The following is a 14,117-nucleotide window of genomic DNA, read 5'->3' as shown; positions in this document are numbered from 1 at the left end:
CTCTTTAATTTATTACTGCACTGGAAGTTATTCTGTTCAATTAATCCATATTGATATCTAAGCCAGGTAAAACAGATATATTTATACATTGTGGTTACTATATACTTAGCTGTGTTCAACAGCATTTTAAAATTATTTGGTTTGCAAATCACTTAAAAAATCAAGGCATGGCTTAAAAAAATCAACTTAAGTTTTAGTCAAACTTGCTGTTGTCCGAATGAATTAAATTCTTGGACAAAAAAAACACTACATCTAGATTCTGTCACTAACTTTATTTTCTTAGGCTGATCATTTAATCGTTTTGATTTTCAGTTTTTCAATCTGAGAAATGGAGTATGTATCTTTGTTTAGTGGAAGGATTAAATAAAATAAACATAATTACAATTTTTAAAAAAATATGAACTTTCTTATATAGGTATAAGATATAATTCTGGTCATTTTATTTTAGTCTTATAATAACTAATGACCCTTTTAATGTGAGTACTATTCTCCTATTATGTTTTTAACTAAGTCAAAGCTTAATAATGTCTCCACCAAAGATTTTTCTTTTTCTTATGACAATTTGGATTAAATTGTCAATTTAAAATGATTACATGTTAGAAAATATGAAGACAAGAGATATCTCAATACTTTAGAATAATAGGATTTTTAAAAATTCTTTGATATTAGGTTGAACTTAACAAGTGCCCTGAAGGCAAATGCATCTTTTAAACTAATTATCTGTACTGTGTATTCTATTTAATATTAAAATGATACTGATTAAATAAAATCAATCACATTCCTCCATAGTCACACCTCATATTTGATTAAATACAAATATACAGTTCCTTTATTAATTTTGATTAAAAATATATTACATTTAGAATTATACACTCTAATGTAATTTAAAAAAACTAAATTTAAAAAAACTAAAACATTTGCTCTGCTCATCTTTGATACTTAAAATTATATACAGAAGCATAAAAATGAAGTAATATAATATCTGAATTTTATAACAAGTTAATTATTTTTCATTTATCTAGATATCATGGTTTTCTTATTATAACTTGGAGATATTGATGGGCATGTTTATTTAATATACACTCGTTGCCTATACATCTTAATTGTAAGTAAGCTCAGATATAGTTTCATCATCATTATTCTTGGAGTGAATTTCTGGTGTTGCTGTCAGGTATCAGAGTTGCTAGAGAAAATTCTCAAGCTGGTGGCTGTCTGTTTTACATATTTATGACTTCTAGCCGAGCTGAGCCCTCCTTATTATTTAGACCTGTTACTCATCCTTAGTCAACTGCTTTCCAAGTCCCAGAGAAGTAGGGATAAAATCTTTACTACTTCCTTACTTTCTTCATCTTACTACCTCTCTGCCAAACTCATTTGTCTCAGTAGAAAACCCACATTCCCATTGCTTTGAGAAGGAAGAAGCCTACTAAATGAATATCCATAAGTGGCTAATTCTCAGTACAAGTGCTAGCAAAGTGGCAGGTAGGGTTCAATTTCATCCCATAGTGTTTTGGGGGAATGCCCTCAAATGGAATTTTTTTGTGTGTATTTTTCCGAGTTAGAAGCTGGGAGGTAGTCAGATAGACTCCCGCATGCACTGGACCAGGATCCACCTGGCATCCCCACTAGGGGGCGATGCTCCGCCCATCTGGGGCATTGCTCCCATGCAGTCGGAGACATTCTAGTGCATCAGGCAGAGGCCATGGAGCCATCCTCTGCACCCAGGCCAACTTTGTTCCAATGGAGCCTTGGCTGCAGGAGGGGAAGAGAGAGATAGAGAGGAAGGAAAAGGGGAAGGGTGGAGAAGCGGATGGGCGCTTCTCCTGTGTGCCCTGGCCAGGAATTGCACCCTGGACTTCCACATGCGGGGCTGACGCTCTACTGCTGAGCCAACCAGCCAGGGCCCAAATGGGATTTTTATTACCCAACATGGCATAGTCTTTTTTGTGTATGTGGCATTGGGCCATATGAATCCAGTAAATTTCCAACTTACGTTCAGCAATTGCATATATGTATACTATATTAAACCAGGTGTATCCACCCAGACTTCACTACTTCTTTTGACTAAATATCTGCAGCTGCCGTATTTTTTTTAACTTATATAAAGATCTTCTAAACAAAGTTTTATTCCCGGACACCTTAATTTTCTCTAGGCTAGTGCTCGACCCCTTCTCCTTCTGTTCCACTTTTGGGTACATTAGATCCTTCTAAACCATCTCTATGTTGGGTAGCTGTGAAACCAGGTGAGGCCTCATTTACCTCGGAAGTAGCTACTGTTTCTTTTCCTTCTTGCTGCCTTTCTGAGGTTTTGCCTGGTAAGGATGTCAACTAATACCTGTGTTCTCAAATTTTTCAAACCCATTTTGTAGGTCTGAAATCCTCTTCACATAGCTCTGTCCCAGAGAGGGAACTGAAATATACTCCCTACTTCCTTCTTTTTAGGAACACACATATATCTAAGAACTTCTACTTTCTTATCTAACTTTCCTACTAGCCTCCCTACCACCAAGGGAAACCTTTATCTGGTATTATGAGTGTCAAAAATTCTTCCAGATTTGTCATAGGTCTTATAGGACAAAGGCTTTTGGGACTCAGGAACCTCTTCTCTGTTTTCTGCCAGAAGCAAACCTTTCCAATATGACTCAGAAAAAATAGGGTGGTAGGTCATTGTACTGTCATAAAAACTACTTCAGTACATTTAACCGTATTCATAAAATATTACTTTCCAGTGAAATTTTCTTCTTATTTAATTACTTGTTTTTTACTGATATTAATACATTTGTTCTTATTTCCAGAGAATCACTAAATAAATTCAACACTTAAGCTATATCAACCTCAAAGAGACAATGAGTATTTTTAGGAAGGGGTGAGAGTTGCACTGGGAATAATAGGCTAGGTAAACAGGCACTTTAAAAATTTAGTACGAATTGTTTATGAAAGGTAATGCAACTTGGATATGTGTTATTATTCCAAAATACATGTGTAATACATCAGTGTTGTAGAGAAGTTTGTGAATCTGGCCAAAGATGTTGATAAGTCTGCTTTTAGATGGATGAAACTTGATTTTGGATAAGTGATTCCACAACCTAACTAACTCTGCACTTGAACATTCCTTATTTTGTGAAAAGAGACTCATTTAATGAATGAACATATGCAGAAAAATTATGATAAGATAATAGATTTGATGTTTATTCTTTTCTTTCACAGGAGAATAGTGATATAAGAACCTTCATTGATGTTTATTTTCAGTTCGACTTTATTTCAGCTTTAACATGAACTTTTCTTTTTCAACAGACTCTGCCCACTTCTGGAGTTTCAGTCCCTGAGGTGCGTAAGCAAAAAAAGACTTTCTTTAAATTTTCTTTACTTTCTTTTTAAATTTATTGATTGATTTGAGAGAGCGGGGGAAGGGAAAAAGAGAGAGACAGAGCAACAAAGATTTGTCATTCTACTTATTTATCCATTTATTGGTTACTTCTTGTATGTTCCCTGACTGGGGATCAAAACCTCAACCTCGTCATATTGAGACCATTCTCTAACCAATTGAGCAAACTGGCCAGGAAAGAACATCTTGTATTTTTATAAAGAACACTTTGGGTTGTCTCAGTGACCTATTAATATTAATTTGTGTGTGTGTGTGTGTGAGTGTGTGTGTGTGTGTGTGTATATATATGTGTGTATATATATATGATATATATATATATATTCATATCCTCAGGGACTTTTATATTTTCATGATGGGATTGCATTTGCCAAGAGGTTTGACCAAGTATGAGAATAGTGTCACTCCTATTTGTGAAGTTAAAAAATAAATGCCTTGAAGAAAACAGAAAACATTATTTGAGCCATTAAAATATACTTTTCAATGATAGTATGTTGAGAATTCTTTCTCCTTTTGAAGTGCCTATCACTTTAATAACAGTATACCTGCGTGAATTATTTAGCATATGACATTGTATAGAAAGTCACACTAATAAAATACAGTCACAGAATAAATTACTTATTTCAAAAATAAATGTAGGCATTGCTACATTTATTTTCAGTAAAGTGGTAGCTTTACCTTTGCATTAACAAAACAAAGCCTCCACATTGTTCTGTGAAAAATCCTACTCAATTGTTCCTGTCTCTAAAGGATATGCTCAAATGGTATTATTTTCTTACAATTATAATCTAAATCTGCTTATAAGGAAAAATATTATTTATATGTGATTATACCAAATAAGAACATGAATTTATTTAGAAGATAGTTGCATAAAAATTGAAATAACTCCTCTCTACCACCCTCCTAAAATTTTTTCTAATCAGTGTAGACATCCTCTATTAAACTTTCAAACATTTCCTTTTCTAGAGATATTACTTGAAAATATACTTACAGGTATGCTTGAAAGATAATGTTTCTAATCTATGAGAAATATTAACCTAATTTTATATTGTTTGAATCAGTTGATACCATTATGGTAATTATTATGAAAGAGATGTTAAACTATATATTCAACTAACAAAGATATTGGGAAACTTTATCATTCTATCTAATTATTTAAGCATAAAATAATTTATATGTGCAGGTCCTTGAGTTTGTTGTTGCCTTACCATAGCCCATTAAATGAATACAGGCACTATATTTCAAATTTTCAGTTTAATTTTATATTTGTTAATCTCCAAGTCTCAACCATATAATTTATATTATATAGTATTAATAAATGAACCAAAATTATTTTTATAATAGAATTTTTTCTTCTATGTTTTTTTCTACTATAATGTTTTTTAAATCTTTTTTTAAATTATTTAATATTTTTTAGATTTTTATTTATTTATTCATTTTAGAGAGAGGAAACAGATAGACAGACAGACAGACAGACAGATAGAGAAGGGAGGAAGGAGCAGAAAGCATCAACTCCCATATGTGTCTTGACTAGGGAAGCCCATGGTTTTGAACCGGTGACCTCAGCATTCTAGGTTGACACTTTTACCCACTGTGCCACCGCAGGTCAGGCCTATAAAGGTTTAAAAAATCTTCACACTGCTCTTTTTTTTTTGCAACCTATTATGGTTTATCTTAATTTAAATTTCCCGCCATACTCTGAAATTGTTGTATATTTTTATTTCAAATATATTGTTCCAGAATTTTTAAGTCCATGTATAGATATATAAATGAATGTGTGAACACACACACACACACACACACACAGGGGAGAGAGAGACCCTAATTTACCATCAGGAATAATTGCTTTCTGGTTAACTGATAATATGGTTAAATTGTATATGTAGTATATGTAGAAACTTATAAAAGATATATGCATACCTTAAACAATTTATTTGTAGTATGTAAATGAATATTCATTGGCTATACTTTTGACAGAACCAAGGGCTATAAAGACGTAGCCTCTATTTGGAGATGGTGTATAGTTTTCTTGCATTTGCTATGGTCTTCTCCTTTATAAGCTTCAATGATCAATTATTCAAAGTAAAACCTAAAGCATTCCTATTTCATCTAAACATATTTGTATTTTAATGAAAGCAATTGCATTCAATTCCTTTCAGTTGTTTGAAATTATAACAAAATCTCAAGGATATCCATGGAGCAATAAAAACCCTTAAATTTGTATTACTAATTTTCCATGGTTTTATGGTCATTGTATCCAGACCCTACTTGACCAGACACACACACACACACACACACACACACACACACACACACACCTTATAGTAGTCTGTCTTTCCAAAAACATTCTTTTTCATGGAAACAATTCATTTTGTACGCATAATTCAGTGGCTTGAGTAATCATTAAGTTACACAGTTAAAATTACAAGATGCATTCTGGCCTAAACGGATTGGGTGCCACACAGAAATTCCTATGTTGATCATTTAACTCAGCTGATGGAACTGAATGTACACAATCAAGAGAGCTGCCTCCCTGCTTTTAACCTTGGTGTACGTGGCTATCAATGACTATGGTTTACAAACAGAAGGAAACAGCTGAATTTCAGGCATGCGTGCACACACACACACACACGTGCACACACACACACATACAATTTTCTAATGGCACTACCATTTGCCAGTAGCAGCCCAAATTAAATGATCTGGGCATGGGCCTTTATAACATTCATCTTTAACTACTACACTCTAAGCAATATACCTATTTTAAATTCCATGATTAAATATAACCATTTTTTTATATTTTAATAATTACTGCTATGTCATGACTGCCAATTTTATGCTAGTATTTCACATTTTCTCAATCTATCATCAAATAAACTTTTTCATCTTTTAGATGACTTAAATGGTGAGGTAGAGATAGCAAATGACTTGCCCGAGAACTTAAAGCCTTTTTCATTTTTTAAAATGAATTTGTTTCTCTGAAAAGAGAAATATTCTCATCCCACAGTAAGGTCACCATAATCAAAGGGACAGCTTTGCAGCTGTCAATAAGTTGGTTTCTCAGAGCTCATCACCCTTATATGACCCGATGATATGGTCACACTCTACTTCAGGGAGATTTGTATATTATAAACATCCAAGTATTACCTTGGGGTAAATTCTAGAGTTTCTGGGAGAATCTTATGGCCTTGTTCCACTGGCCAAAAGAGCTATGTCTCCATTCAGACAAGTGGTTCCATCACAGAGAAAGCAAGGTGCAGGGTTCCTTTGAAGGATTCCGTTGGCTGCGAAGTGCCCCCGCCCGTGCTTTGTGGCTTTGTACCAATCCAGGCACTTTGCTGCTGCCTGCCTCCCATGCTGAGATTGGACAAAAAAAGAAGAAAGCCCTGCGCTTGAGGTAATCATCACTTGCTGCTTATAGTTTGTGCATGATCAATAACAGCAGGCTTGAGGACCATAATAAACATCCCTTTTGTAAAAAGCGGTGTTCAGCCACGTACAAATACTAAAAACATCTGAGAAGCAGCATGATCCAGACAAAGAATTTTTTAAAGCACATATTTAAAGTTGGGTCTTTTTATTTCATTTACTTCATCATTCTATTTCTGTGAATGGTCCTTTTCAGCCTTTTCTTCTGCATTCATTATGGTGATTATTCTTTGGAATTCTAATACAATATATGCCCCCGCGAAGATCTGTTGTGCTACTTGTGGAGTCTGAGAATCAAAAAATATTGCATTCTAAATTTAAACTGTCTGCATAGCAAACACAAATACTTGCTGTTTGAAAATACTGAAATACCAATAATTTTTACATTCCGTAGTTATTTGTTCTATACTCTTTCATGTTTATTTATTTATTTACTTGTTTAAAGTAGTTCTTTTCAGTGATTGAATAATTTATATTGATTAATTTTTTTCCAACTGTTTTTATATCTGGGCTAACTTATCTGGCACAACAAAGTTTATCTTAATTATAACAACTTTGTTTTTTTTTTTGTTTTTTTTATAAATTTTTATTAATGGTAATGGGATGACATTAATAAATCAGGGTACATATATTCAAAGAAAACATGTCTAGGTTATTTTGTCATCAAATTATGTTGCAAACCCCTCGCCCAAAGTCAGATTGTCCTCCGTCACCCTCTATCTAGTTCTCTGTGCCCCTCCCCCTCCCCCTAACTCTCTCCCTCCCTCCCTCCCATGTCCTCCCTCCCCCCCCCCACCATTGGTAACCACCACACTCTTATCCATGTCTCTTAGTCTCATTTTTATGTTCCACCAATGTATGGAATCATGTAGTTCTTGTTTTTTTCTGATTTGCTTATTTCACTCCTTATAATGTTATCAAGATCCCACCATTTTGCTGTAAATGATCTGATGTCATCATTTCTTATGGCTGAGTAGTATTCCATAGTGTATATGTGCCACATCTTCTTTATCCAGTCTTCTATTGAAGGGCTTTTTGGTTGTTTCCATGTCTTGGCCACTGTGAACAGTGCTGCAATGAACATGGGGCTACATGTGTCTTCACGTATCAATGTTTCTGAGGTTTTGGGGTATATACCCAGTAGAGGGATTGCTGGGTCATAAGGTAGTTCTATTTGCAGTTTTTTGAGGAACCACCATACTTTCCTCCATAATGGTTGTACTACTTTACAGTCCCACCAACAGTGAATGAGGGTTCCTTTTTCTCCACAGCCTCTCCAACATTTGCTATTACCCGTCTTGTTGATAATAGCTAATCTAACAGGGGTGAGGTGGTATCTCATTGTAGTTTTGATTTGCATTTCTCTAATAACTAATGAAGCTGAGCATCTTTTCATATATCTGTTGGCCATTTGTATCTCTTCCTGGGAGAAGTGTCTGTTCATGTCCTCTTCCCATTTTTTTATTGGATTGTTTGTTTGTTTGTTGTTGAGTTTTATGAGTTCTTTGTAAATTTTGGATATTAGGCCCTTATCTGAGCTGTCGTTTGAAAATATCAGTTCCCATATAGTTGGCTGTCTGTTTATTTTGATATCAGTTTCTCTTGCTGAGCAAAAACTTTTAATTCTGATGTAGTCCCATTCATTTATCTTTGCCTTCACTTCTCTTGCCATTGGAGTCAAGTTCATAAAATGTTCTTTAAAACCCAGGTCCATGATTTTAGTACCTATGTCTTCTTCTATGTACTTTATTGTTTCAGGTCTTATATTTAGGTCTTTGATCCATTTTGAATTAATTTTAGTACACGGGGACAGGCTGTAGTCGAGTTTCATTCTTTTGCATGTGGCTTTCCAGTTTTCCCAACACCATTTGTTGAAGAGGCTTTCTTTTCTCCATTGTGTGTTGTTGGCCCCTTTATCAAAGATTATTTGACCATATATATGTGGTTTTATTTCTGGGCTTTCTATTCTGTTCCATTGGTCTGAGTGTCTATTTTTCTGCCAATACCATGCTGTTTTGATTATCGTGGCCCTATAATATAGTTTAAAGTCAGGTATTGTAATGCCCCCAGCTTCATTCTTTTTCCTTAGGATTGTTTTGGCTATTCGGGGTTTTTTATAGTTCCATATGAATCTGATGATTTTTTGTTCCATTTCTTTAAAAAATCTCATAGAGATTTTGATGGGAATTGCATTAAATTTGTATATTGCTTTGGGTAATATGGCCATTTTGATTATATTTATTCTTCCTATCCAAGAACAAGGAATATTTTTCCATCTCATTGTATCTTTTTCGATTTCCCTTAACAATGCTTTGTAATTTTCATTATATAGGTCCTTTACGTTCTTTGTTATGTTTATTCCTAGGTATTTTATTTTTTTTGTTGCAATCGTGAAGGGGATTATTTTTTTGAGTTCGTTTTCTAATATTTCATTGTTGGCATATAGAAAGGCTATGGACTTTTGTATGTTAATTTTGTATCCTGCGACCTTACTGTATTGGTTTATTGTTTCTAATAATCTTTTTGTGGAGTCCTTCGGGTTTTCGATGTATAGGATCATATCATCAGCAAAAAGTGATAGCTTTACTTCTTCTTTTCCGATATGGATGCCTTTTATTTCTTTGTCTTGTCTGATTGCTCTGGCCAGAACTTCTAGCACCACGTTGAATAAGAGTGGAGAGAGTGGACAACCCTGTCTTGTTCCTGATTTAAGGTAGAAAGTCCTCAGTTTTATGCCGTTTAATAGGATGTTGGCTGATGGTTTATCATATATGGCCTTTATCATGTTGAGATATTTTCCTTCTATACCCATTTTGTTGAGAGTCTTAAACATAAAATTGTGTTATATTTTATCAAAAGCCTTTTCTGCATCTATAGATAAGATCATGTGGTTTTTGTTCTTTGTTTTGTTGATATGGTGTATTACGTTAACCGTTTTGCGTATGTTGAACCATCCTTGAGATTCTGGGATGAATCCCACTTGATCATGATGTATTATTTTTTTAATATGTTGTTGTATTCGGTTTGCCAGTATTTTGTTTAGTATTTTAGCATCTGTATTCATTAGAGATATTGGTCTGTAGTTTTCTTTCTTTGTGCCATCCTTGCCAGGTTTTGGTATGAGGGTTATGTTGGCCTCATAAAATGTGTTTGGAAGTATTGCTTCTTCTTCAATTTTTTGGAAGACTTTGAGTAGAATAGGAACCAAGTCTTCTTTGAATGTTTGATAGAATTCACTAGTATAACCGTCTGGGCCTGGACTTTTATTTTTGGGGAGATTTTTAATAGTTTTTTCTATTTCCTCCCTGCTGATTGGTCTGTTTAGGCTTTCTGCTTCTTCATGACTCAGTCTAGGAAGGTTGTATTGTTCTAGGAATTTATCCATTTCTTCTAGATTGTTGTATTTGGTGGCATATAATTTTTCATAGTATTCTACAATAATTCTTTGTATTTCTATGATGTCTGTGGTGATCTCTCCTCTTTCATTTTGGATTTTATTTATTTGAGTCCTGTGTCTTTTTTCCTTGGTGAGTCTTGCCAAGGGTTTGTCGATTTTGTTGATCTTTTCAAAGAACCAGCTCCTTGTTTTATTGATTTTTTCTATAGTTTTTCTGTTCTCTATTTCATTTATTTCTGCTCTGATTTTTATTATCTCCTTTCTTCGGCTGGTTTTGGGTTGTCTTTGTTCTTCTTTTTCTAGTTCCTTAAGGTGTGAAGTTAAGTGGTTTACTTCGGCTCTCTCTTGTTTGTTCATATAGGCCTGAAGTGATATGAACTTTCCTCTTATTACTGCTTTTGCTGCATCCCAGAGATTCTGATATGTCGTATTTTCATTTTCATTTGTCTGTATATATCTTTTGATTTCTGCGCTTATTTCTTCTTTGACCCATTCATTTTTTAGAAGTATGTTGTTTAGTTTCCACATTTTTGTGGGTTTTTCCCCCTCTTTTTTGCAGTTGAATTCTAGTTTCAAGGCTTTATGATCAGAAAATATGCTTGGTACAATTTCAATTTTTCTAAATTTGCTGATATTGTCTTTGTGGCCCAACATATGGTCAATTCTTGAGAATGTTCCATGTACACTAGAGAAAAATGTATACTCTGTCGCTTTGGGATGAAGTGTCCTGTAGATGTCTATCATATCCAGGTGTTCTAGTATTTCGTTTAAGGCCACTATATCTTTATTGATTCTCTGTTTGGATGACTGATCTAGAGCCGTCAGCGGTGTATTGAGGTCTCCAAGTATGATTGTATTTTTGTTAGTTTTTGTTTTAAGGTCAATAAGTAGCTGTCTTATATATTTTGGTGCTCCTTGGTTTGGTGCATATATATTAAGGATTGTTATATCTTCTTGATTCAACTTCTCCTTAATCATTATGAAATGACCATTTTTGTCTCTGAGTACTTTTTCTGTCTTGTAGTCAGCATTATTAGATATGAGTATTGCTACACCTGCTTTTTTTTTGGGTGTTGTTTGCTTGGAGTATTGTTTTCCAGCCTTTCACTTTGAATTTGTTTTTATCCTTGTTGCTTAGATGTGTTTCTTGTAGGCAGCATATAGTTGGATTTTCTTTTTTAATCCATTCTGCTACTTTGTGTCTTTTTATTGGTAAGTTTAATCCATTTACATTTAGTGTAATTATTGACACTTGTGGGTTCCCTACTGCCATTTTATAAATTGCCTTCTGTTAGTTTTGTATCTAGTTTGATTCTTCTCTTTTGTTTTTCTATCATTTGTTTTTGTTTGTTTGTGTTCCATACTTCTTTCCTCTGTTGCTACCTTTTTTAAGTCAAGTGTTTTTGTGGTGTTTTTTTTAAGGGTGGTTACCATTAAGTAATGAAAAGGGTACCTACCATATTCATTGTAGTACCCTATCTTATAAGTATTTCTGCACTTCATCATCCTTTGCTACTGTTAATCTCCATCCTCTCCCCCCTTTTTTTCCTTTGTTGTCACAGTTTAAGTTTGGTTTTATTGCGTTCTTGGTGGAGCTGTTACTTGTGGTGTTGTTTTCTTTTGTTCTTTGAATCTGGTTGGAAAACCCCCTTTAGTATTTCCTGGAGTGGGGGCTTTCTGTTGATAAATTCTCTCATCTTTTCTGTATTTGTGAATGTTTTTATATCTCCTTCATACTTGAAGGATAGCTTTGATGGGTATAGTATTCTTGGCTGAAAGTTCCTCTCTTTCAGGGCTTTAAATATTGGGATCCACTCTCTTCTAGCCTGTAGAGTTTCTACTGAGAAATCTGATGATAATCTAATAGGCCTTCCTTTATATGTTGTACTCTTCTTTTCCCTGGCTGCCTTGAGAATTTTTTCTTTGTCATTGGTTTGTGTCATCTTTATTATGATGTGCCTTGGAGTGGGTTTGTTGGGGTTAAGAAAACTTGGTGTTCTGTTTGCTTCTTGAATTTGAGGCTTTAGTTCCTTCCACAGGCTTGGGAAGTTCTCGTCTATTATTTGTTTGAGTATATTCTCCATTCCATTTTCTTTTTCTTCTCCCTCTGATATACCTATTATTCTTATGTTATTCTTTCTGATGGAGTCAGACAATTCCTGTAGGGCTTTCTCATTTTTTATTATTTTTGAGTCTCTTTCTTCTTCTCTCTGTTGTGCCTCAAGTTGTTTGTCTTCTATTTCACTAATCCTATCTTCAATCTGGGCTGTTCTGTTAGCTAAGCTTGTTACCTCGTTTTTCAGCTCGTGAATTGAGTTTTTCATTTCTGTTTGATTTGTTTTTATAGTTTCAATTTCCTTCGTAATATATTCTTTGTGTTCATTGAGTTGTTTTCTGATCTCCCTATATTGCCTTTCTGTGTTTTCTTGTATATCTCTGAGTATTTTTAAGATTTCTATTTTAAATTCTCTGTCATTTAGCTCCAAGGCTTCCAATATGTTAAGTCTTTTCTCCATAGATTTTTCCACATCTATTTGTGTTACCTCTCTTTCTTTTGTATCCATAATATTCGATTTCCTCTTTCTTATCGGCATCTGAGGGTGGTCTTATTGATAGCACTAATTAGAATTAATAAAGAGTAAAAAAAAAAAAGGGTAAAACACCCCACAAAAAAAAAACAGTAATAATTTATTATTTCCCCCTTTTTTTCTCTCTTCTCTTTCCCTCCTCTCCCCTCCTCAGGGAAATATCGTGCCTATAATGGAGGGCCTGATTTGGGGTGAAGAGTTCAAGGGGCAAAAAAAAGGGAGTAGGGACCTACTAAATGCAAAAAAAAAAAAAAAAAGGAAGAAAATCTTAGACAAGCATAAGATGATTTGCTTGTAAGTGATGGTCAACTAAGAGATATAATGAGAGGGATAAGAGGGAACCAGAAAAAAGGACCAAAAAAGAATAATAAAGAAGAAAAAAATAAAAATTATAAGTAAAAATGTGTTGTATTAAGTGGAGCGAAGACTAAATACAATGGAGACCTTGGGTTGGGAGGACCCAAAATGCCACAAAAATAAACAAACAAGAGAAAAAAAAATAAAAACAAAAGCAAAAAAGAGAAATAAAGCCAAAAAAAAGCCTTGAGTCCCAAATTAACTAATTTGTTCGTGATTGAGGATTATATGGGAGGAAAGTAAAATGAGCAAAGAAAAAACGAATAGAAAGGAAAAAATAAGAAAAAGAGAAAAACGAAGGAAGAAATAAAATAGGAGGAGAAAAAAAATAAAGCAAGACAAAAAAAAAACAAAAAACAAAAGAGGAGAGAGTGAGAGTTAAGTGTTTTGGAGTATAACCTTAAAGGAGGGTGAGGATGAAGAAGAAAAATAAAATGCAACACTCATGGGTAGTGTAGTTCAAGAAAGGGGAAGCATAAGATGGGCAGAGAATAGAAGGACCGAGGTGGAGGAAATAAAGGCAAAAAGATAGAAGAAACAAACAACAACAACAACAACAAAAAATTAGTGGATCAAGTTGTAAAGTCTGTGGGTTTTTCTTGATTTTGAGAGGTTAACTTCTTCCTTTTTCTTTTCTCTCCCTCTTCCTAGTCGGTGACTCTGTACCCCAGGCTCTGCCCCTGTGTCACTCTTAGGTAGGGATTTGCAGTTGATGGGATTCTATGGCAATGTCATATAATTGGCTTTAGTCTTGCTGGAAGTAAAGGCTTGTTGGCGTTTGCAGGGTCCAACGATGAGAGAGTTTGCTTTCCTGGATTCTCTCTCCTAGTCCCCCCTTTCTGAATTAGCAGCCTGGTGATCCAGCTGTAAGGCTGCAACTGCTTCTGCCTGGGGAGTAAGAGGCTCAAAAGCTGGGAAATCCCCACTCTATCCCCACTCAGTGCAAGGCTTTGGGAAAGGCTCT

The 14,117-nt window shown here is 34.5% G+C and overlaps 1 protein-coding gene across 3 annotated transcripts in view; it reads left to right on the top strand.

Annotated features, from left to right (window-relative positions):
* Positions 1-14,117, top strand: part of DGKB (diacylglycerol kinase beta) — a 647,089-nt gene that overhangs the window by 239,692 nt on the left and 393,280 nt on the right. For all 3 annotated transcript variants that reach the window (XM_066239339.1, XM_066239338.1, XM_066239340.1), the window contains one exon: positions 3,295-3,327. In XM_066239339.1, the coding sequence (XP_066095436.1) occupies positions 3,295-3,327 (33 nt within the window). The remainder of the gene's footprint in view (positions 1-3,294; positions 3,328-14,117) is intronic.

This window comes from Saccopteryx bilineata, chromosome 7, assembly GCF_036850765.1.
Source record: "Saccopteryx bilineata isolate mSacBil1 chromosome 7, mSacBil1_pri_phased_curated, whole genome shotgun sequence".
Taxonomy (NCBI): Eukaryota; Metazoa; Chordata; class Mammalia; order Chiroptera; family Emballonuridae; genus Saccopteryx; species Saccopteryx bilineata.
The sequence above is the reverse complement of the archived record's forward strand: the minus strand, read 5'-3'. Positions and strand labels throughout refer to the sequence as shown.